This window comes from Rutilus rutilus, assembly GCF_951802725.1.
Source record: "Rutilus rutilus genome assembly, chromosome: 16".
In the NCBI taxonomy this organism is placed as follows: Eukaryota; Metazoa; Chordata; class Actinopteri; order Cypriniformes; family Leuciscidae; genus Rutilus; species Rutilus rutilus.
The window spans coordinates 22,473,991-22,498,086 of record NC_140224.1 but is presented as its reverse complement, the minus strand read 5'-3'; the positions used below and the strand labels follow the sequence as shown (position 1 = coordinate 22,498,086).

At 36.8% G+C, this 24,096-nt stretch overlaps 1 protein-coding gene across 2 annotated transcripts; it reads left to right on the top strand.

The window, feature by feature from the left end:
• Positions 1-130: 130 nt before the first annotated feature.
• nsfb (N-ethylmaleimide-sensitive factor b) lies at positions 131-24,096 on the top strand. Of its 2 annotated transcripts, none has more exons than XM_084435047.1 (22): positions 131-236; positions 3,530-3,615; positions 3,722-3,821; positions 4,367-4,406; positions 5,467-5,633; positions 5,750-5,857; positions 5,954-6,029; positions 6,488-6,643; positions 11,407-11,606; positions 13,502-13,667; positions 13,775-13,849; positions 13,928-14,115; positions 14,504-14,599; positions 14,717-14,873; positions 15,847-15,980; positions 16,116-16,182; positions 16,326-16,405; positions 18,146-18,280; positions 19,078-19,191; positions 21,862-21,917; positions 22,012-22,078; positions 23,022-24,096. In XM_084435047.1, the coding sequence occupies exons 1-21, from the start codon at positions 225-227 to the stop codon at positions 22,040-22,042; spliced, it is 2,244 nt and encodes a 747-aa protein (XP_084291173.1). In that variant the 5' UTR covers positions 131-224; the 3' UTR covers positions 22,043-22,078; positions 23,022-24,096. The 2 variants fall into 2 exon arrangements, with proteins under 2 accessions (XP_084291173.1, XP_084291174.1); XM_084435048.1 differs by having other exon boundaries at positions 23,025-24,083.

Here is a 24,096-nt window from a genome sequence, read left to right as displayed (position 1 = left end):
TTATCTATAATTGTTTATATAAAGTTTGTTGTAATTAAATGCTATTCTAATTACAATATATCATCAGAGAATGTCTAATATCATGATAAAAATTCGTGCTTTTATTTTGGTGGGTTTTCGCTTCCGGTTTGACGTTCGTGGCATTGCTGAGAGCGGTCGCTGGGGGCAGCGTCTAGTTGTGTTTCTCTTGCGGAATTTCTCCTGATTACCTGATAAACGCAAAAATGGCTGGCCGGGTGAGTATTTCTTTATGATTTAAGTTGATTTGGAGTCGCACATAAATAACCCATAATTTCGTGAGCGTCCTCAGCAGCAGACACAAAGCTGAGCTCCATTCATACGTGTTGCATTTGCACACGTCATTCACACTCATGCAGTACCGGAAGACGAGTTCCACATCTCATGACTTCTCAGTGAAACAAAACTTCATGCAATGTTTTGAACACGACATTTACGGGGCATTTAAAGTTTCTCACGACATCTGTGCTTTCTTTAAACCAGTTTGAAGAGTGACTATGGCGAAGTGTGTGTTGATTTAACTGTGGCTGCTGTCATTACAGATGATTGAAACAAAGGGTGAATGAGAGTTAATATCATGATAAATAAATGCTGTTTTTGACAGACAGCAAGGATATTGATTCATGATTATTCAACTACCTAAATCAATAAAATATATAGAATAAATAAAACATTATATAGGTTTTAGTTTGACACATTTTGTATAAATGTATAGCCTTGAACGTACAGAGGTCTGCAGTGTTATTATCGTTTTGGTTAATTGAAATGAAATATAAAAGTAAAATAGAAATGATAGATGAAAAACTGAAATGTTACCTTAACCAACTGAAATAAAATAATTACTAAAATGACTAAACCTGAAAATGAAATAAACTACAATTGAAAAATAAAAATAATAGACTGAATATAATTTTCTAAAAAAAAAAACAAAAAAACCGAAAACAGAACATAACAAAAATGTAAACTAAACGTAAACTAAAAATAAAAGCTTAAATTCAAAGTATTTAATAAAATTTTCAAATATCACAAAAATTGTATTATACATATAGATAGTGTTTGCTATAATATGTGTTAATATTTATATAATTTTGGACATAATCTTTTTTTTATTCCACTTGAATCATTTTTGTTATATATATATATATATATATATATATATATATATATATATATATATATATGTATGTACATATATATATATATATATATATATATATATGTACATATATATATATATAGTTTGAAAAAGATATTCTCAAATTAGATTTGAATATTAAAACATACAAATTAGATTTGATTTCCACAAATTTCCTGGTTTAAATGAAAATAAAACCCCCATCTTTTCAATGTGGTCTCAGCCCTTTGGACTCCACTGAATGTGTTGCTTGTGTCAGTTGCTAACGTACCATAGAAATAGTAAAAACAGACCCAAACACTGAGTCACAGTGCATTATGCATTACCCAGGGTTATGCTTACAGGCTGTATATTTGAGCAGATTATGTGGGATTCAGAAGGTCTGGAATTCATCTCATGCTATTGGTAATACCACACTAGGGTTTAATGAAGCCCTTGGGTAATCCTATAAGATCACACAGCATTACTGTATGTTATTTCTTTAGAGCGAGCTACAGCTGGTTAAAGATGGATATTCATAAATGTTATAATAATCGAATATCAGGGTCCAGAAAAGGTAACGGGGGTAGTGACTCCTTATTCAGTGAGTGTCTGTCATGATGAAAATGAGGATTTTTAGCAGACAACTGGTGAGTGTCGACATCTAGGCTGTATATTTAGCCTACATTGAAAGGGATAAGGGACACTTTTTGCTTTGGCTAATTTAATGGTCTGTAACACAGTTTAGAAATAGTAATGCTTGGTTTTCAGTTAGCTTTCATCAAATTATCTCCATTTTGCTTCTTTTTTTTGAACCAGGATTAGTACTAGTAATGATTCTATTACTAGTATTTAGCGTTATACTTAAGTCACACAACAATTGTCTGACAGTGCAGGTCTGGAGAATGTTGAAGGTTATTTCTGGCTCACTTCAAGGATATCAGTGAGCTTTTTCACTAAACCTGGTACTGGAAGTAAATGTCAAAGTTTCTTTGTTCTCTTTTTATCAAAAGTTCTTGCTTACATTCTTAAAATTAATTTTAAAGAAAAAAGAATATAATTGTTTGAGTGTATGTGTGTGTATATATGTATATGTATATATATATATATATATATATATAAACACACACACACACACACACACACACACACACACACACACATATAGGCCTACACACAGTTTAGGATCAGTAAATTATTATAATTTTTTTTGTCTTATGCCGACCATGCATTTATTTGATCAAAAATACAGTAAAAACAGTAATATTGAGGAATATTAATTCCTGTATTACTGTATTTCCTATAGTATTTATTTATAGTATAGTATTTACTATATTAATTCCTGTATTACTCCTGTCTTCAGTGTCACATGATCATATATAAATATTAAATGCGCATATATATTACTGTTTAAAAGTTTTAAGATTGTAAAGATTTTTTTAAATGTAAATGTTCTTATAGCCTACTCTCCAAGGCTGCATTTATTTGATCCAAAATAGAGTAAAAACAGTAATATTGTGAAATATTATTACAATTTAAATTTGAATATATTTCAAAAGAACAGCATTTATCTGAAATAGAAAGCTTTTGTAACGTTATAAATGTCTGTATTGTCAGTTTTAATCAATTTAATGCATCCTTGCTGAACAAAAGTATTCATTTCTTTAAAAAAAACAATTCTTACTGACTCCAAATGTTTGAATGGTAGTGTATAATGTTACAAAAGCTTTCTATATCAGATAAATGCTGTTCTTTCAAAGAATCCTGAAAAAATTTACACTTTTCATTTACAATCATTTACAATGATTTCTGAAGGATCATGTGACACACAAGACTGGAGTAATAATGCTGAAAATACAGCTTTGCCATCACATGAATAAATGACATTTAAAAATGTATTCAAATACATTTTTACTGTGTTTTGGATTAAATAAATGCAGAAGCAGAAGAGACTTCTTTTAAAAAATTTAAAAACATCTTACAGTTGGTGATTGTTATTATTTTTAACTTAAATATGACTAAAATACAATAAGTTAACTTCAACTAAAGCAAAAGTTTATCTAAAACATTTAGGCCTAGTCTGCCATTAAAATTAGCAAGCACATTAGTAAATTAAAATTGTAATGCACAAGTATTTTAGTATGTCAATACATTAACATGATACTTAAAGTATTGTTTTATAGTCCAGAATTTAAATGCAACAAAATATAACACAGGTCCATCTCTGCATAGGCCTGAAAAATGTTAAAGGCCCCTGATCTAGGCAAAGGTGGCTTCTGGATAGAATTATATTATAAACGATCAGGAAGTATGCTTGAGTTTCTGACTGGTGGTGTATATGGAGGCTGAAATGTCAATTACTCCTTTTCTTTTGTTTTTTTCTTCTTTCCTGTACAGCAAATGCAAGCAGCGAGATGCCCGACAGATGAACTGTCTCTCACCAACTGTGTGGTTGCAAGTGAGAAGGACTTCAAATCTGGGCAGTGAGTATTTGATGTGTAATGAATCAGAAATGGAAGATGTGATCATATATTTAAACTTATGCTATCAGAACGTGTGTGTCAGATCAGCTGTTCTAAATCTTTCTAGGCATTTGACCGTTAAAACCACACCCACTCAGAAATTTGTGTTCACGGTTCGAACTCACCCGAGCGTGGTCCCGGGAACCATTGCCTTCAGTCTACCCCAGGTACACGTTTGTGTCATCATTCCCCATAGGCTTCTCTATGCCTTTATGTGTCTTTACTGCTCTTGTAGACATGTAGAACAAAAGCTGATATGCGTTATGCATCTTTGTGAAATGCATTAGTATGCAGATGTACAGCAGTGTACTGTTATTGTCAGCATGCTTATTTCTTAATATCTTGCATTGTTTTTGCCTGCTTCTCCTTCGTGTGTTAACTTGACAGCAGCAGGACTTCTCAGGTACTACAGTATCTTTCTCACAGTGGTCTTATTTTATGTGATGTTTAATGAACAAGAGACCAAGAAAAGAAACAAAACTAGAGAAACTTTATTCTACTTAAACTACACGTTAAATTAAAAATGCGCTATAGAGTAGGCACGTCTATCAAGAGAAAGTTGTACAAATGCGTTTGTGTAGCTTTTTAGTAGGAAATTCTTTATGATACCAATAATAATTGTATGGCTTGTAATATGCTAAAACTGATGAATTATACATGTAGGCTAAATGCAACATAATAGAAACTCATCTATATGCTCTCTGTGTCATAGAGAAAATGGGCTGGACTCTCTCTAAACCAGGATGTGGAAGGTACGTGTACAGTTTTATACCACTTCTACTTCTTTATAATCTTCTGACAAAAAAAAGAAGAAGTCCTTTACAAACAACACTGAATTTGATTCTCCTCACTAATAATGCAACAACTCAGTTAACTTATAACCCATTATAAGGAATTATATCTTTTTATAAATAATTGTAACCAAAGTTAAAAGGCATTAAAATATTTGCAGATTCCTTGTTACATCTGAAATTGGTTTGTTTGCCAAGTGTTTTAATACATTATACTTTTTAAAGGTGTAACGGTGAATATATATATATATATATATATATATATATATATATATATATATATATGTATATGTGTGTATATATATATATATATATATATATATATATATATGATCTATCAATATAATGTAATATAACTGTGGTTACAATTATTCATGAGATCATACAAAGCTCTCTCTCTCTCTCTCTCTCTCTCTCTCTCTCTCTCTATATATATATATATAAAGGCTTTAGGTAAAGTGTTACCGATAGATAGTGAAGAATAATTACTTATTTTAAGAAATATTTAGTCCAGGTAATCAAGAATTTAATTAAAAAAATATTGTTTTATATTATATTATAAAATATTGTGTCATTGTCAAGCAGTTTTGCTTAATTTGCCCACTCTAAATTAATATGTTAATTACTCCTAGAAATATGCAAATGTAAGTTTCTCAAAAAATGTCTGTACAGTACAATACTGTTCAGAAGTAAGATTTTATGTTTTTGAAAGATATCTAAAAAAAACCTCTCTAAAAACAGTAATATTGTGAAATATTATTACAAATTAAAATGGCAGTGTTCTATTTTAATACTTTTCAAAATGTAATTTATTCCTGTGATGGCAAAACAGAATTTTCTACAGCCATTACACTAGTCTTCAGTGTCACATAATTGGCCAACTCAGAGGTGTGAGATGTGATTAATTGATTTGACAGCAATTGTTTATGAGTCAGAGTTTAATTGCAATGTTGCCATTGTAATTGCATTATGAGGGTGCATGTAAACATAGTAAAAAAACTGTGACTTCTCTCTGTTGCAGCGAGTATCTACAACTTTGACCCGTCAAGACAGTATGTGGGAACCATGACGCTAGAGATTGACTTCCTCCAGAAGAAGACCGTTGACAGCAACCCTTACGACTCAGATAAAATGGCCATTGAATTTATCCAGTTTTTCAACGCACAGGCCTTTAGCATCGGCCAGCAGGTGAGACAGTTAAAGAGCTAATGAAATGAATGTCAGACCCACACTCAATGAAGTCTGAGAACTTTTGTGTAGTGTGGATGTACTGTCACATAAAGCCTGTATCGTCTTCCTGGCAGTTTGCCTTCAGCTTTTGTGACAGGCTCTTCGGACTGGTCATAAAAGATATCGAGGCAATGGATCCCAGCATCCTCAGGGGCGAGCAAAGCTCTAGCAAAAAACAGAAGGTACCTTTTTACTGCTTGCTTTCAAGTCATATCTAATCATGTGTTAAGAGAGTTATGGCAAATGAAATATTGTTTATCTCCATGTTTCTTTTTCAGATTGAGATTGGTCTGTTGCACGGCAACAGTCAGGTGATTTTTGAGAAAGCCGAGAGCTCATCTCTCAATTTGACTGGTTAGTGTTTAACCTGCAAACACGCACCACCATTGTGGCTCTAACATACACAAGCAGACAGCACTCCATATTTACTCCGCACACTTTTTTTATCTCACGTTTTGAGCTAGACTGAGTTATAAGCAAGGGAAAAATTTGAAATTGAACCTAAACATTACTGAACAGATTAATTAAAAATAATTAACTTAAATAACTTTTATTTCAGTTCTGTAGCCTGTGTTTTCCAATGACTCAATAAGATTTCAAATAATGTAACAACTAAACCGTACCACTAGATGGCAGTCAGAACACATGTGGTTTCACCTCAGCTTCCTCACTTTGTCACCTCTACTCAAATGTTTTATACATCAGTTAATTTTACATGGGGTATGACCTTGGTAGATTAAATATAAATATTATGTCTTCCTTAGTTTCTTTAGTGCTCCTTTAGCAACCTGATTTTGATCATTCTTCCCCAGGGAAATCAAAGGCCAGAGGGTCTCGGCAGTCCATCATCAACCCCGACTGGAACTTTGAGCGCATGGGGATTGGAGGCCTGGACAGGGAGTTCTCGGACATCTTCCGTCGGGCCTTCGCCTCGCGAGTCTTTCCTCCAGACATAGTGGAGCAGATGGGTGAGTCTTAGATTTTCTCTCTCTTTTGCTTTGAAACAAAAAACTGCGAAGCTACACTAGTGCATGACGCCCCTGTCTTTGTCTTGGAAGGACATATATCTTTTTTTTCCTTCTTCAACCACATTGCTCTCTGTTTAAGTGGCCAGTAGAGGCACAGCATGTTGTAGGCGACATGAATCACGGAATGTTGCGACTCAAGTTCGAGAGAGAGAGAGAGAGAGATGACCAAGCCAAACTAAATAAGAGAGTGGCTAAAAGATTTGACCGACTGCTCTCAGACCCTCCCAGCACCTCATCCTGACCATAAATGAGAGAATTGCTCAGTTACATTCAACCCTGAAAGAACATCGTTATGTTGTCTTCTCTTTTGCTGTTGGCTAGCAGTCAAAAGCCTAGTTTGAATTATATTGCCAGACTGCAATCTGATTGTATTTTAATGATTTATATTCACCCTCTAAACAGATCAACAATTGTTAAAGATGCTATCCAGCAGACAAATTCCCATCAGATTGATTCCTGCAGCGAAAGTATTATAATCATTTGCAGTTGAAGCTGCTGTCTGCGTTCCGTTCTCAGCTTTTAGACACTGGGACTCTTTTGCTAAGTGTTCTTATTGGTGTGCAAAGAAATGTTCTCACACAGAATTTCAGACTGATTTTCAACAGGTGCTCATGTTGATGAATCCTGAATAAGAAAGCGCATGTCCATAGTAAAAAATTAGCTTGATTCTAAAATTCGTGTCCTAACCAGACTTGATGCGATAAGATTCCAGTGCCAAGCAATTTGTCTGTCCACAGCAGAAGCGACGTGACTACGAGCCGCGACAAAATCAATCCAAAATCACAGCTATTAAGAAGAGCGTGTGTGTGTGTGTAGTCTCTGCAAGCACACTGCATTCACAACAAAATGGATATAAGTAAATAATCGAATTCATAAATATTACACCAATTTAACATTATTAAAAACATGCTGAGTGACTGAAACGATCTTTGTCATAGAACACAGTTGTTTGTTCACACTGACTTCACAGTTTGAACATTCTTGTTTGTTTCCTTTCATTTATTTTCAAGATCTGAGGTGAACTATCCATCAGTATGGCCATAAATGTCACGCAAATGATATTTAAACTCACATTCAATTATTTTAACATTAAATAAAGCACATAATCAGTATTTGAGATTATCATTGTCATACTTTGTATGTCCATGTTTTCCAAGGCCACCTGGAGTCTGTGTTTTTGTGCGTACATGTCGTGTCACTTAATTTGTCCATAAATGTTAACACGGTTTTGTTAATAACTTTATTCTATTCTTCACTTGCCAAACTGCGAAAATGAACAGTTATGAAGAGCATATTCCTGTAAGCTGTCAGATGACTTGATCATGTATGCAGACACACAGAGTTCAGTGTGTGTGTGCGAGAGAGAGCGAGAGATGACCTTTGTGGTGTGATGGCTGCAGGAGTTGGCCTCTGGCTCGGGCAGCTGGCTGCTCTAATGAGATGGCGGGTCTTGATAGCGCAAAGGTGAGCACTTAATTGGGCTTCGTTTTGGAGCCCAGGTGCTGAAGGAAGGTGCGGGTGTGTGTCTGAGTATGTTATTGTCTTATAGCGCTTGGGTGGGAGTTTACACCAGTACACCCAGTTTCTCCCAAAACTCCCACCACTTAAAGGTCATTTCAATCTGCCCAGCCGTGGCCTCGTTCTTCTCCTCTGTGGAAAGTCTGGATGTCTGCCCTCCCTCAACCTGAGTCTGTCAACAGGTGTAAATGGCCATACTGATTCCCATCTCAGGCCTGCTGGTTATCTCCAGAATTCCCGCTCTTTTCAAATGGCAGCCAACAGATGTTGTTAACCAAAAACAGGGCTGTTGTCTCAGAAATGCCATTGCTCATCAAAAAGACCCTTGTACTACTCTGAAAACCGTTGTATTGGACACTCGGCCATACTTCTTGTGTGAGCTTTATGGCATAATCTTATAACCATATAATATAGACTGGTTTGAGCTGATAGAAAGGCGACAATAACTTGAATAACCGTTGAACATTGAAGCAGATGGGCTACAGCAGCAGAAGATCACACTGGGTGCCGCTCCTGTCAGCTAAGAACAGAAAACTTAGGTTACAATTGTTGCCTGGTCTGATAAGGCTGGATTTCTGCTGTAGAAGATGGCAGGGTCAGAATCTGGCATAAACAACATGAAAGCATGGAAAGCACGTCCTTCCTTGTATCAACGGTTCAGGCTGCTACTAGTGGTGTAATGGTGTGGGGGATATTTTCTTGGCACACTTTGGGCCCATTAGTACCAATTACGCCACAGCCTATCTGAGTATTGTTGATGACCATGTCCATTCCTTTGATGGTTACTTCCAGCATAATAACGCACCATGTCTCAAAGCTCAGATCATCTCTAACTGGTTTCCTAAACATGAAAATGATTTGACACTATTAAAATGGCTTCCACATTCACCAGATTTCAATCTAGTAGAGCACCTTTAGAAAGTGGTGGAACAGGAGATTCACATCTTGGATAAGCAGCCAACAAATCTGCTGCAACTAAGTGAAGCTATCATGACAATATGGACCAGAATCTCTGAGGAATGTTTCCAGCACCTTGTTGAATCATTGCCACGAAGAATTATGGAAGTTCTGAAGGCAAAAGGTGGTCCAACCCGGGACTAGCAAGGTGTATCTCATAAAGTGGCCACATTGACAAAACTGGCACTGAGGTTTCAGCTTGCACAGTAAGGCACGTACTAAACGCATGCTAGAACTCCAAGAGCACAGCACTTCTGTTCTGACCCAAAAGCACAAGAAAAGTTGGCTCCAATTTGCTTAAAATCATATAAATATGCCACAGTAGTTTTGGGATTTTGATCTATGGATCAGCGGTATGTCTGGAGGAAGAAGAATGAAGCATATGCTGAAAAGAACACTCTGCCTAGTCAAGCATGGTGGGCAGTGGCGGCTGGTTATAATTATTTTTTGGGGGGGGCGGTTTTAAAAAAAATAAAAAATAAATACAAAGCAGTACCAAAAAGCATGTTTCCTACTTGAACATAAATTTTGCTCTCCTTTCTTTCTGGACAGCAAATTTCTCACTGATTCTCTGATTAAAGTCAGTCATCTCAGTAACAAGTCTCTTTTCCATGGATAGCAATGCCAGTGCATTCAGCCTCTCCTGGGTCATGGTGTTTCTGAGAAAAGTTTTTCTCCTTTTCAAGGTTGAAAAGCACCTCTCAGCTTCAGCCGTGGTCATGGGTGTGGTAATGAGAACTTTTAGGAGAGTCACAGTTTCGGAAAAGACTTCTTCGAGATTATTCTCCATAAACAGCTGGAATAGGTATATATTTCAGATAGATGTTTGAGGTCTCTTACCCCCATTGTTGTCCACAAAACTTCAGTGACAAAACAAAACAGGGCACTGCTAACATCACATCCAGCCAGCCACCTCCATTTCTCATAACAAGCGCGGGTGAAGCTCCGGGTGTAGCGTTAGCTTCGTCCTCTGTCACTGGCCTGCTACTGGATTTGTAAATCTGGATGGTCCGGTTCGAGATCCTTTATCTTTTTTTTTTTTCTTTTTTTTTCAGCGAAAGCCTTGTGAAAGTTTTTTTTGTAAATAAATTACAGAATTTGGATTAACTGCTGCCATTATTTCTACCAAAGTGGTCAGCCTAGCAAGGTTTTGACGGAGTCGGAGTGACGGTGTCGCCCGCGCACTCGCAGTAGTGGCCAAGAGCGTAAAGTTGAATGACAGGTGACGAGAACCAATCAGATTGGATAAAATAACATGTATCCAATTCTGATTCGCCAGGGACGCAACAACCTGCGTCCGGAGGAGAATCTTGAAGAAACCAATTAGAGACCAGCTTCAGGTCACATGCTACCCGAAAATTTAAGGACTCAGATAGACATCCATTTGTCCGGCGTCCCTCGCTCTTGAAACCCCATGAAACATATTGAAAAACAGAGAAAATAGTTAACCAATTAAAGCCAGTTTTTATTAAATGCTGAGGCTCTTCTTACTACCAGCCGGCACATCGTATAAGTAAACTATTTTATTTTTGTATTTTTATATCATTTTTGTACATGTATATTTCTGGAATTTTGATGGGGGCGGCGCCCCAGCGCCCTCTATTGACAAGCCGCCACTGATGGTGGGGCTCAGTGGTGCTCTGGGGCTGCTTTGCATCCTCTGGCACTGGAAACCTGTAGCGTGTGTAAGGCAAAATGGATTCATTGAAGTATATCAGGAGAAAATATCATGCTGTCAGTGAGGAAGCTGAAGCGTCATTGGACCTTCCAACAGGACAATGATCCCAAGCATACCTGAAATTCCACCAAGGCTTGGTTGCAGAAGAAGTCCTGGAAGATTCTACAGTCTACAGTGGCCATCACAGTCACCTGACTTGGAAAATCCCCATAGAAATTCTCTGGTGGGATTTGAAGAAGGCGGTTGCAGCACACAAACCCAAGAATATTACTGAACTGGAGGCCATTGCTCATGAGGAATGGGTTAAGATTCAAGATTCAGAAGCTGGTGTCTGGTTATACATCTTGTTTGCAGCAGGTCATAACTGCAAAAAGGTGTTCTACTAAGTATTAAAGATGCTTGCTATGAAGGGGTTGAATAATTTTGAGACTGCAGAAGTCATTAAAAGCTGCATTTTCAGTAGAATTTTTGGAAACCACTTGAAACATTTGTTGTGTTGAGCTTTATATATATTGACTTTACATCCCACAACCCCTTTCTCTTTCCACAGGCTGCAAGCACGTGAAGGGAATCTTGTTGTTTGGGCCGCCCGGCTGTGGTAAAACCCTGATGGCACGTCAGATTGGAAAGATGCTGAATGCTAGAGAGCCGAAGGTGGTCAACGGGCCAGAGATTCTGAACAAATATGTGGGCGAGTCAGAGGCCAACATCAGAAAACTGTTTGCTGATGCCGAGGAGGAACAGAAGAGAGTAAGAAACCAGGAAGAGAAAATACAATACAATACAACACAGAGTTTATTTATATAGCACATTTAAAAACAACTGAGGTTGACCAAAATGCTGCACAGAGTATAAAAAAAAAAGAAGTGTGTATGGGTGCAGTCAGATAGGTACTGTGGTGCCTGGTTCTGAATGGATTTAAATACAAATAATAAAACTTTAAAATCAATTCCATATTTAACAGGTAGCCAATGAAATGAAATCAAGATTAATATGTTCGCATTTAATGCTCCCCTTGAGAAGCCATTTCACCATGAGCTAACTGTAAACGTAAGATGGATGACTGGGGGACACCGATGGTAAATGAGTTGCAATAATCCAACCGAGACGTTACAAACACATGCATAACTACATAACTACATAACTGACCTTAGTTAAAAGACGAAGATGATAAAAACAAGATTTGACCATAGCACTTATCTGCTTAACAAATTTAAGGTTGTTGTTAAACAATACACCCAGATTCCTAACAGATGTGGTACTGTATGATGGCAGGGAATCAAGATCAAAGTCATGTACACAGAGTACATGACTTTGATCTTGATTGTGTTCATTCTAGCCAAACAGGATAATTTCAGTCTTACTCTCATTAAGAATAAAAAAATTACTCATAAGCCAAAATTTTAATTCACCCAGTCTAAAATAGGCTTTAGGGCATGCTTCTTCTCACGCTTTAAAGTCAGATAAGTTTGGGTGTCGTCAGCATAAAGATGAAAGAACACTTCATACCTGTTTAAAATAGATCCCAGTGGAACCATATAAAGAGAAAATAATACAGGACTGAGAATTGAGCCCTGAGGAACACCAGATTTTAAATGAATTTCAGAGGAGTCCAATGTCCAAGGTGGACCGCGTATCTCCTTTTAGTTAAATCTGAGCGGAACCATCGATTGCCCCGAGTCAGTAGCTAGCATGATGTCATTCAAAACTCTTAGGAGAGCCAATTCAGTACTATGGCAAGCTTTAAAAACAGATTTAAATTTTTCATGAATAGAATTGTTAGTCAAAAAAGATTGAAGTTAAAACCAATGCATGGCATTTCATGCTAATTATTAAAAATTACACACTTAGGAAAAACCTTTGTTCTTTCACGCACTTCACAAATCACTGTTTGCTTAGAAAGGCCATACAGACAGTTTTGCACAACCTTACATTCATCTGGCTCTCTGATGGAACCCACTGATATTTGACACTTTAAAGAAAGGGTGCTCTGTCAACAGTCAAAAAAATCATGGCAGGCAAACACGGGTTTGCTCAGTGGATGCTGTTCCCAGTTTTGGGCCATCCAGCAGCTCTACAAATAACTCCAAATTGCTGAAATATACTTACTGAATTACTGTAAATGGCCTTGTGTTTGCTTAGAAACATTATCATAGTTTTTTTTTTCCAAGGGTGATGTGTCATGAAGTGTTGGCAGAGAACTGCTGGTTCTGGCCGTTGTTGAGTGTGATGTTGTGCTGGTAGACTGTGTGACTACATGACATTGAAGAGCTCACTCGTCACCTCTTAATGAGAGCATTCGGCTATCTCTAACCCCTCACCCCGACTCACGGGAGGCCACGCACACTCATACTGGCCTCCCATCTGTGCTAAATGTTACGGCCTAGCCTCTGACAGCCTCTGAGATGAAGGAGATAAATCTTAATTGTAGTCCATTGTCATGAAGTTTATACAGTCACAGGCCATTCACCAGCTTGGCATTTAATCAGAGAGCTTAAGAGAACTGTACACAGTATTTTTTAAGACCACATTAAAAAGAAATGGAATTTTGAGGCTATTCAAACATTTTTTATATTATATTATGTCATATTATATTTATTATATTATATCATATTTCTGTCTCTTGTTTTGCTTGGCTTTTGAAGTTGGGGGCCAACAGTGGCCTGCACATCATCATATTTGATGAAATTGATGCCATCTGTAAACAACGTGGCAGCATGGCAGGCAGCACTGGGGTCCATGACACTGTAGTCAACCAGCTACTGTCCAAGATTGATGGTGTAGAGCAGCTCAACAACCTCTTGGTTATTGGTGAGAACTTCCTTCGAGATCGACCAGCATAAAGACATATTGTTACATATTAATATGTGTTTATTGATTTGGCTTTTTGTTCATCATTAAATCATACTTTATTTAAGGGATGACCAACAGGCCTGACCTGATTGATGAAGCCCTCTTGAGGCCGGGAAGACTGGAGGTCAAAATGGAGATTGGTGAGAACTACAGTAGCCATCATGGATCACATATTCAAGGTTGAATGAACAACTAGTTGACTTATAGTCCTTCTCCAGGCCTGCCTGACGAGACGGGCCGTGTTCAGATCCTGCATATCCACACAGCAAAGATGAGGCAGTCAAACATGCTTGCCAAAGACGTTGACGTAAAAGAGCTGGCTTTCGAGACCAAGAACTATAGCGGAGCTGAGCTGGAAGGGCTTGTTCGGGCTGCCCAGTCGACTGCCATGAACCGTCACATCAAGGTCTGATCTCATCATCTCATTGACCCCTACAACTAATTATGGCTGATTTAAACTAACTCAATTCTTAAAGTCGATATGAAACGGAAGTTGCAATAGTCTTTTCTTCACTATTGTGACGTATATCTGAGTGAAACGGCTTCTCGAACAAGATTACAATTTTAGAAGCAGTTGAGAAGTCTATGGATATCTTTATAAAGCTAGACAAAGTGTGTGTGTGTGTAGCAGCACAGCTCACACACTCCCATATTTGATGGTGTTGACACAATTCTCCCATATTTGATGAAGCTTACATAGGTGTAATAGGTCTCTCTTTCTCTTGCTTCAAGACCTTTCGTTTTGATTAAGTGGATGAGTTTGAGGTTCAATCTGTGTGTTTTTGCTCCTGTAGGCCACTACTCAGGTAGAGGTGGACACAGAAAAGGCTCTCACTCTGCAGGTCAGCAGGAGTGACTTCTGGGCTTCTCTGAATAATGACATCAAGCCTGTAAGTCCACTCCACATTATTGTTCATACAGTATCAGATCATTTCAGCAGTGAATTAAGTAACTTATCATTGCTTTAATATTTAATGCATTTCTCTCTGTTTTTTTTTTCTGTAAAGGCATTTGGCTCTAATCAGGAGGATTACGCCAGTTACGTCATGAATGGTATTGTGAAATGGAGCAATGATGTGTCTGACATATTGGGAGATGGAGAGCTACTGGTGCAACAGACCAAGAACAGTGAACGCACACCGCTAGTAACTGTGCTCTTAGAGGGCAAGTCTTACACACAAATCTCACATGCACATACATAGACATACACAAATACAATGTTAGGGGTCAACTAATTAAAATAGTGACTTTACTAACTGAACTCATTTTGTTTAGTAGAGTGACAGAATGTTGCATTTCCTTTTTTTGGTGTGTAAAAAAAGTCAATTCTCGCTCCCTTAAAAATGTTTTCTTGTAGAAGTACACAAAATATTATTTTTAATAAAACAATTATGGCTGTCAGTCAATTCAAATATTCACTCAGAATTAATATCATAATGTTTTGTACTGCACGTGCCGTGTCAGTCACGTTGCTTGTTTTGGTTTGTTGACACCTTTTTTCTGAGATGACTTTGTTTTTGGAGGAGAGTAGGGTTGCATGATTTAAATTATATATATTTTTTAACAGCTCCAGGTTTGATGTGCTTTTTTAGGGCTGCACAATGTGTGATATTTTAATGTAATTATAAAATAATCATAATAATTATTTTATTTTTATGAATAAATAAAAAATAGATGGAGTTTGTGTGAAGCAGCATTTACTGTGAACCTGAAAACCCCAGATCAATTAGCATGAGCAGTCTTTGTGGTTTGAAAATCACACTAATCCATATCGCAATATCGCCCTAAGAGAGAGTGTGTAGATGATGGCAGAATTAAAACCATTTTAATGTCAATGTCATCTAATAGGTATATTTAAAATGAACCCCATAGCTTAAATGTAATTAGCTACTTTTTATTAGGAGCTTTTAGTGTAGCTACCTGTTCAACGGGGTATCTGACTGCAGGTGACCTTACATTATAAGAAACTTGTAGCTTGACAGCTTACAGTTGCACACGTACACTGCACACATGTACAGAAACGCTGAGAGGATAGCATTCCTCCATGCTCTTGTTCTCTGGTTCACACAAGCAAAACATGCACCATAATGCTGCAATCTGATATGACTGACAGTGTGAATGCTCTCCGCTCCTGCAGGGCCTCCTCACAGTGGTAAGACCGCACTGGCAGCCAAGATTGCAGAGGACTCCCAGTTCCCCTTCATCAAGATCTGCTCTCCAGACAAAATGATCGGCTTTTCAGAGATCGCCAAATGTCAGGCCATCAAGAAGGTAACAACCTCGTCGCTCGGTTAAGACGGGAAGAGATCTGTGCGTGTTGAAAGCAGTTGTCATTGGTGATGTTATGGATGTGATTTTGCAGCCATCGCCCTTTTAATAGTGGGTTTATGGTTTTCATCTCTCTAGATATTCGAGGACGCTTACAAGTCCCAGCTGAGCTGTGTGGTTGTGGACGATATAGAACGACTGCTGGGTGAGTCCATCACACCGTGGATGATGCACTTCCTGTCAAAACTGATAATAAGTTGAAATGATCTCAATGTACAATGTAATGGTTGGTTCTACATACCAAACTTACCCAATACTATCTTCTCGTCATGTTTATACCCTCCACAGATTTTGTTCCCATTGGGCCACGGTTCTCTAACCTCGTGCTGCAGGCTCTGCTGGTATTATTGAAGAAACCTCCTCCTCGGGTGAGAATGTCGCCCATAATACTGACAGCCACAGATAGGGGGCAGCACCTCCTTTTCACAAGAAAAGAGCTCCTCTGATCGCTCTGGTGCCACTCACTACATTGGTCGTTTATGCATAAACATATCAGTTATTTTAGTCCGCTAAAATGTATTATTTCACCCATAATGTTAGAGGCCTTTAAAACCTCTAACCCAAGTATAATCCTAAACCAATGGTTCTCAGACTGTGGTCCGTGAAGGATTCCAAGTGGTTCTACATAAATAAAATTATTGACAGTTACCAAAATCAAATTATTGACTCTGTAGTCAACTCATAACAATGAATTAATATGTGGTAAAGTGTTTCTATTGTCTCATTTTACAAAATATTTGAAATTATATGTTTGACTCAGCATTTTAGGTAATGCACAGTCAAATCTTTTAGGTTAATTTGCTAAAAGCAGAAGGCCAGTTCATTTATTTATAATAAATACATAATAAAAACAATACAGCATGTCAAAAATCATAGAAATGTCAAAACTATTTATAACACACCAGTGTTAAAAAAATTGGGATTAGTAAGCTATTTAAAAAATGTTTTTGAAAGGAATTAATACTTTTATTTAGCAAGGTACATTAAAGTGATCAATAAAGACATTTATATTGTTTGGAAAAAAAATCTATTTCAAATAAATGCTGTTCTTTTGAACTTTCTATTCATAAAAGATTTGTGAAAAAAAAAAAAAAATCAGTTTCTACAAAAATATTAAGCAGCACAACCGTTTTCAACTGTGATCCTACTAAGCGTAATTATAATGATTTCTGAAGGATCATGTGACACTGAAACCTGGAATAATGACTGTTGAACATTCTGCTTTGCCATCACAGGAATAAATTGCATTTTAAAATATTAAAATAGAAAAGTTATTTTAAATTGAAATATTTTGCAATATTACTGTTTATACTGTATTTTGTATCAAATAAATGCAGCTTGAGCAGAAGAGACTTCAATCAAAAGCATTCAATAATCTTAAGAACCCCAAACATTTTTACCGTAGTGTATATAGTATAAACTAAGGTGTACAATATTTGAGTGTCCTCCACTTTTTGAGTCTGTGCTTCCCCCAATTTTTATTTTACTGAAAAGAACCACTAGTAAAACTTTTCTTGCGTAACTTGTCCCGCACTTCTCTGAGCAGTGTTTATTTTTTTATTTTTTTTGAACCAGTAACTATAAATCGTGTTTTTATAATTTAGCTACATTTGAAATATTTATCCAAATGTATTTTTTTGCTGCTGCAGTGTTTTTCATAGTGGGCCTCCCCTAACAAGCTACTGTTGTGTTGGCCTGCCTGGTGGCAGTGAGTGTGTATGTCAGGCAGGAATAGGTGTTGTGCTGTGTTTGTAAGGTGTTGTGAATAGCTGAGGGTCTTTTCCTCCAGATCAGGACTGCATAGAGCAGCACTCAGCAGGGAGTCGAGTCTTGGGTGAGTCGATAGAAAGGGTTTGTGAGAGAGCCGGGACCTGGCAGGCCCGCTGCCTGTGTGGCACCTCATCTGCATGCACTAGCATATACTGGGCACCACAGGGGAGCGACCCATAATCCCCTCTGCTCGCTGGGGCCTCTGGGAATGGCCCACCTCTTTACTCCACGTACATAGGCACCATAGCATAATTGTACTAGCACGTCGCAAAATGCTCTTCTGACCTTAAGTGTTTTAAAAAGTACCATAAAACTCATTGCTTGTGTTTATACTGCAGGGTCGGAAGTTGCTGATTCTTGGCACAACTAGCAGAAAGGATGTTCTGCAGGAGATGGGCATGTTGGACTCTTTCAGCACTACAATCCACATCCCTAATATATCTAGAGGTGAACATCTCATGGAGGCCCTGGAGGTGAGGCTTTCAGAGACTAAAAGAGATAAGAGATGTACAATGGCCCAAAAGTACCCTATATAGCCTACTATATCATATTTCATATGTGAATTAAGGTCTCTAAATGATCAACATGATCAAAATGTTGCTGAAAAACCTGCTCTACACAACCTCCTTCATGCCTTCTGTTGTCTTATTGATTGGTAGTTAGTAACGTAAAAGGCCTTTTAGTATAATTCTAAAAACGTCCACCTTTTTAGCCATATAAGTAACAGCAACTGCACCAAATTGTATATTTTGGCTCAGTTTGAGTAAAATTGATTGGGTTTTTTTCTTCAAGTGTGAGCGTCATTTTCTCACTATATCATACTATATGGGCCATAAAACCCTGATGTATCAAATAGGAAACTAACACTATAAACAAGTTTGAGGGGCAAAAAAAAAAAAAAAAAGTTCTTGAAGAAAACAATCTACATAGTAGAAAGGGTTTCTGGGGGCTCGTTAACATTTATCATAAAGCAGACCATCTGAAAAGGATAGTTCACCCAAAAATGACAGTTCTGTCATAATTTACCTCCTCTCATGTTGTTCAAAACCTGTATGACTTTCTTTCTTCTGTGGAACACAAAATAATACATTTTTGCCAATACAGTGAAAGTCAGTGTGGGTTCAATGTTGTTTTGGACCCCATTGATTTTTATTGTATGGCCAACAACAATACCACTTCTTGTGTTCTCATGTACATTAGAATATGACCATAGTTTTTTGATTGATTCTCTCTGGATCCTTAACTGACTTTTTTCCCCTCTGTCGTTCAGCTTCTTGGGGGCTTCCAGGAAGAAGAGCGAGCAACTATTGCAAAACAGGTGAAAGGACAAATGATGTGGCTGGGCATTAAGAAGCTGCAGATGCTTATAGAGATGTCACTGCAGGTGAGACACAGAAAGACCTTTTCACCCTGCGGGTTGTCTAGACGACTCCCTGAGTCACAGCTTTCCTGTGAAATCATCTGCGGTTTGAGTCACTGTCAAATTCAATTACTTTATGGCATCATAATGAAAACAAGCCCCTCCAGATGCGCCTTCCTTCTTGACACACACAAGTAAACAGAACTCCATATTCCTCATCTGCATGTAATTTGGTGTATGTGGCCTGCAGTGCTTCTGGAGTTGATTGAATAGTTTCACTTTCCCTGCCAAAACAGGCTGCTCGCAAAAATTGTGCAATAATGTTAGCTGCTTAATGGTATCACATTAAAAATCTACTAATAAAAAATATCTAAAATACATCAAATATTAACATTTAAATATTCATTTAAAAGTTCACAGTGAAGAACTACTTTTCAAAATACATTATTTATACATAAATACATACTTATTACTGATCAATATAAGTCACTAGTTTAAAATATATATATAAAATAAAATGTTATATTACCAGTTTGGGGTCAGTAAGAATTTTTAATTTTTAATACTGTACTGAATTATTCAGCAAGAATGCATTAAATTGATCAAAAGATTTCAATTACAAATAAATACTGTTCTTCTGAACTTTTTTTCATCAAAGAATCCTGAAAAAAAAAAAGATCCACAAAAAATATTAAAGGGGTGGTTGATTATGATTTCACTTTTCTAACTTTAGTTAGTGTGTAATGTTGCTGTTTAAGCATAAACAACATCTGTAAAGTTGCGAAGCTCAAAGTTCAAAGCAAAGGGAGATATTTGCTTTTAAAGGACTACAACAAATGGCTGGTAAGGACTACACAACATTCCTCCCGGGTTAGTGACATCACAACCCTAAAATGTACATAAACCCCGCCCCCGGGAACGCGATTTATATGCTACAGAAACAGAATATGCTAATCAATGACTAGAAGATATCTACACATAAGCTACATAAATTCATCAACTAACCATTCAGAAATGTCCTGTTGCATTCTACATGTTGTCACTTCTTCTGGAGTCTCTCCATTATTGTCTGACTCCGGTTTGAACATAAACATTGAAATTTTCAGTGCAAGTCTGTGTGAGGTGAAAGGACACAAACTATTGTAGCTCCGCCCCCTGTGTTGAGGCAGCAGCTTATTTACATTTAAAGCGACAGACACAAAAACGGTGCGTTTTTGCTCACCCTCAAAATGTGACAATTTTAACATGCTATATAAAAATATCTGTGGGGTATTTTGAGCTAAAACCTCACATACACACTCTGGGGACAACAGAGATTTATTTTACATCTTGTGAAAAGGGCTTTACCACCCCTTTAAACAACTGTTTTCTACATTGATAATAATCAAAAATGTTACTTGAGCACTAAATCAGTATTAGAATGAGACATAATGTGACACTGAAGACTGGAGTAATGATGCTGAAAATTCAGCTTTGCCATCACATGAATAAATTACATTTTAAAATATATTAGTATATAAATATAAAGTAGAAAACAGTTGTAAATTGTAATAATATTTCACTTTTGTTTTACTTCACTGTTTGCGATGTTGTGATTCATCTCAGACCAGGTTGGTTAGAACTCTTTATTGAAGACATTTTTCAAATCCCTGTGGAGAAAATAATGGGAGAAAAACTTCTGGAACCAAGGCCACTGAAAAACTGTCCAGTCACTGTTGAGCTCTATTATGCCAATGTTGGCTCTAAAAAAACAACATTTTTGGGTACATTTAGACCATTAGTTCTAGATTAGTGCTAGTCTTGTTTAATTCGAGTTTTTGTTAGTTTTGTATTGTTTTTGTCGTGGCGTAATTGAAGTTGCAGTGGTGTTTGGGCTGGATGCTGTGTAATTGGTGTGGTATGCAGTAATGTGGCAGCGTGAGTGCTTCCCCTCAGAGAGGAATGAGACAGAGTCTGCCGGGACATGCTGCAAACAGCCGCACTGCATTTTCCTCCCATTCCCTCTATTCTTTCAGTAATTTTCACTTCTTCAACAGCCCCAGGCAATTGAAAAGCTAAGTTATTGCATACACCTTCATTAATTTTCCTCCTCGGTGCCTTCTCCCTCCTCAGAGCTTTCCTTTGTCCTTAAATCACATTCTAGTCTATAAAGGAAAGTTAACAGTGCGATTGAATTCATAAACATGTCAGAGAATGCAGCTCCTTAATTCATTTTGTATTCATCTCTTGAGCGTAAGGAATTTAATACAGTACAATTAAATTTATCTGGGATATTTTATTTTAGCAACTTATTATTCATATATCTTTATGTTCCATCTTGTTAATAAATATCACTAAACATCACCAAACAAAATAAGCATGCGAGGGCATCAGCACTAGGTTGTCTCACTGTCCTGGTTGAACAGGTACGCCAACCTGCTAGATTTATCACTAGTCTTGTTACTTCCCCTTCCCGACATCCATTTACTGCCGCCCCTTCACGACTCCCCACTGACGAATTCAGGGTCCCTCCGAACCCTCCAGGCTTTACATAGCTGACAAGGTTTTTGTCTTTTAAACAGCTCACAACTTGGGACGTGGGACATACAGTGGTGTAAAAAAAAAAAAAAAAAAGAAGAATCTTTTTCAGTTGTGATTTCACTTTTAATCTCTATTTTTCACTTCCCATGGGTATTTTTCTGTTTTATTTTTTAGATGCCTCCGGAATACAGAGTTAAGAAGTTCTTGGCACTACTAATAGAAGAAGGATCGTAAGTCCATTTCTCAGTTTGCTTCAAATGGATTTTTCCTCCTTTATCATGCTGATTTTTTTTTCATTAACATGTTGTTCATGTTGTTCTCCAGGTTGGGCTCTTCTAAATCTGGGGCAATATAGCCTCAGAGTGCAGAAGACATCCCCAAGGCTATTTTGGTAGGAGTAACACACCAAGCTTTACTTTTCTCTGTCAGTGTTTCAGTGCAAAATTTGGAGATGCTTAAATATTCAAAAACTTCAAGAAATTATCAAAAACCGCAATAGTTATGCAATTGACATCTGTAATATGATATTGCAAGTGAAACAGAATATAAAAAAATCAGCGGAACTTGTTTTTTTCTTTTTCTTTTGGACTTTGGTTTGTAAAAAGTGACCCATTGGTTAAATTACATTTTCCCTGTCTGCACCAAAAGTGGTTAAAAATGATTATTATTATTTTATTTTTAAACTACTGTTCAAAAGTTTGGGGTCAGTAAGGTTCTCTTTTTGGTAAAAATAACATTTATAAAGTAACAAACGAGTTACATTTCAAGTAAATGTTGTTCTTTTGAACTTTGTTCATCAAAGTATCCAAAAAAAAAAAAAAAAATCTAAATTTCCACAAACAAATATTAAGCAGCACAACTGTTTTCAACATTGATAATGATAAGAAATGTTTTTGAGCACCAAATCAGCATATCAGAATGATTTCTGAAGGATCTTGTGACACTGAAGACTGGAGTAATGATGCTGAAAATTCAGCTTTGATCACAGGAATAAATTACATTTTAAAATATATTAAAATAGCAAACAATTTTTTTAAATTAATACAATATTTCACAGTATTACTGTATTTTTTATTAATAAGCATAAGAGCATAAGAGACTTCTTTAAAAAAAAAAGAACCGACGCCAAACTTGTGAATGGCATTGTATGTTTTATTATCAGTGCGAATAATTTTTTTATTTTTTTTTATGATAAATAAAATAATATACATTGATGAATCATCCAGAATGAGACATATTGTCATATTGTCTTTGTTTTTGCTTTTATCCATTAATAATATATGTGCACTTTTTCATAAGATTTCCTTTTTGTGTTTTTGTACCATGTCTTTCAGAAGCAGTTAAAGGAGTCAGGGAAACACTGGGTGCACTTGAGAGATGGAGAGAGAGAGCACCATATCTCTCTATCCCTCACTTTCCTTAAGTATAGTGTACTACACGGCACTGCCCCCTGTTCGACACTAGCTCCTCGATTCCATAGTTCATAGGGTCTCATATTTGTGCAGGAATTCTGAAATAGCACATGCATGTATATGAAGACCCATAGGGTTTTTATGTATATATATATAAAATGTATCGTATTTATGGTATGCGTATTGATGCCTTACTCCTAAAATTGTCCATACTCTGACGTGTAAATTTAGCAATTCTCTGACCAAACCTCTGCTCACTTTTCCCTTTGTCATGGATGGACTCATTATCTTAGAAACAGTCAGTGCCTTCCAATAACTATATTGAAATTCTCACTCCTGTGCCTTTGCATGCCAGTATATTGTTGTAGTTTGTTTATTGCTTTTATTGTTTTCGGACAAGAAGAGCAGTTGTTTTTTTAAGAAAGGGAACTATTCGTCCTTCTTAAGTCACTCTGGACATTCCATGTCAGGAACATAGGAAAAGTCGTAATCTCAGAGATGAAATACCCCTCGTTTCAGCCTTAAAAATTGTGTACAGGACGGTAACCTGTGACCTACCTCCCGTCTGCCAGTCTGCCAACAGTGCCGAGATACTTCACATTGGCCTTGAATTCTCCTCTTTTTACACACATACTTTCTCTCTCTCAGAGCAATTAAGAAGAACATTATGACCCCATTATGATTTTACTGTTGATCTGTGAAAGTAATAATTGAACCACACCAAAAGGACTTGCTCTTTAAATTTAAATGAGTTTTGTACACTTTTGATCTTGGACTGCATGTCTACACACTAGTACTTGTAGTAGATATCCTTATTGCCGAACATTTGGAGTTTAACATGCTATATTATGTTTTCATGGCATGTCTCTTTAAGGAACTAAATAATACAACATGTTTTTTCCTAGAAAATATAAATATGAATAAGTTCTTCAATGATTCTCTAATTAAAATGTGGTTTTAAGATTGCAATAAATGACTCCCATTATTGGTGTTTTGT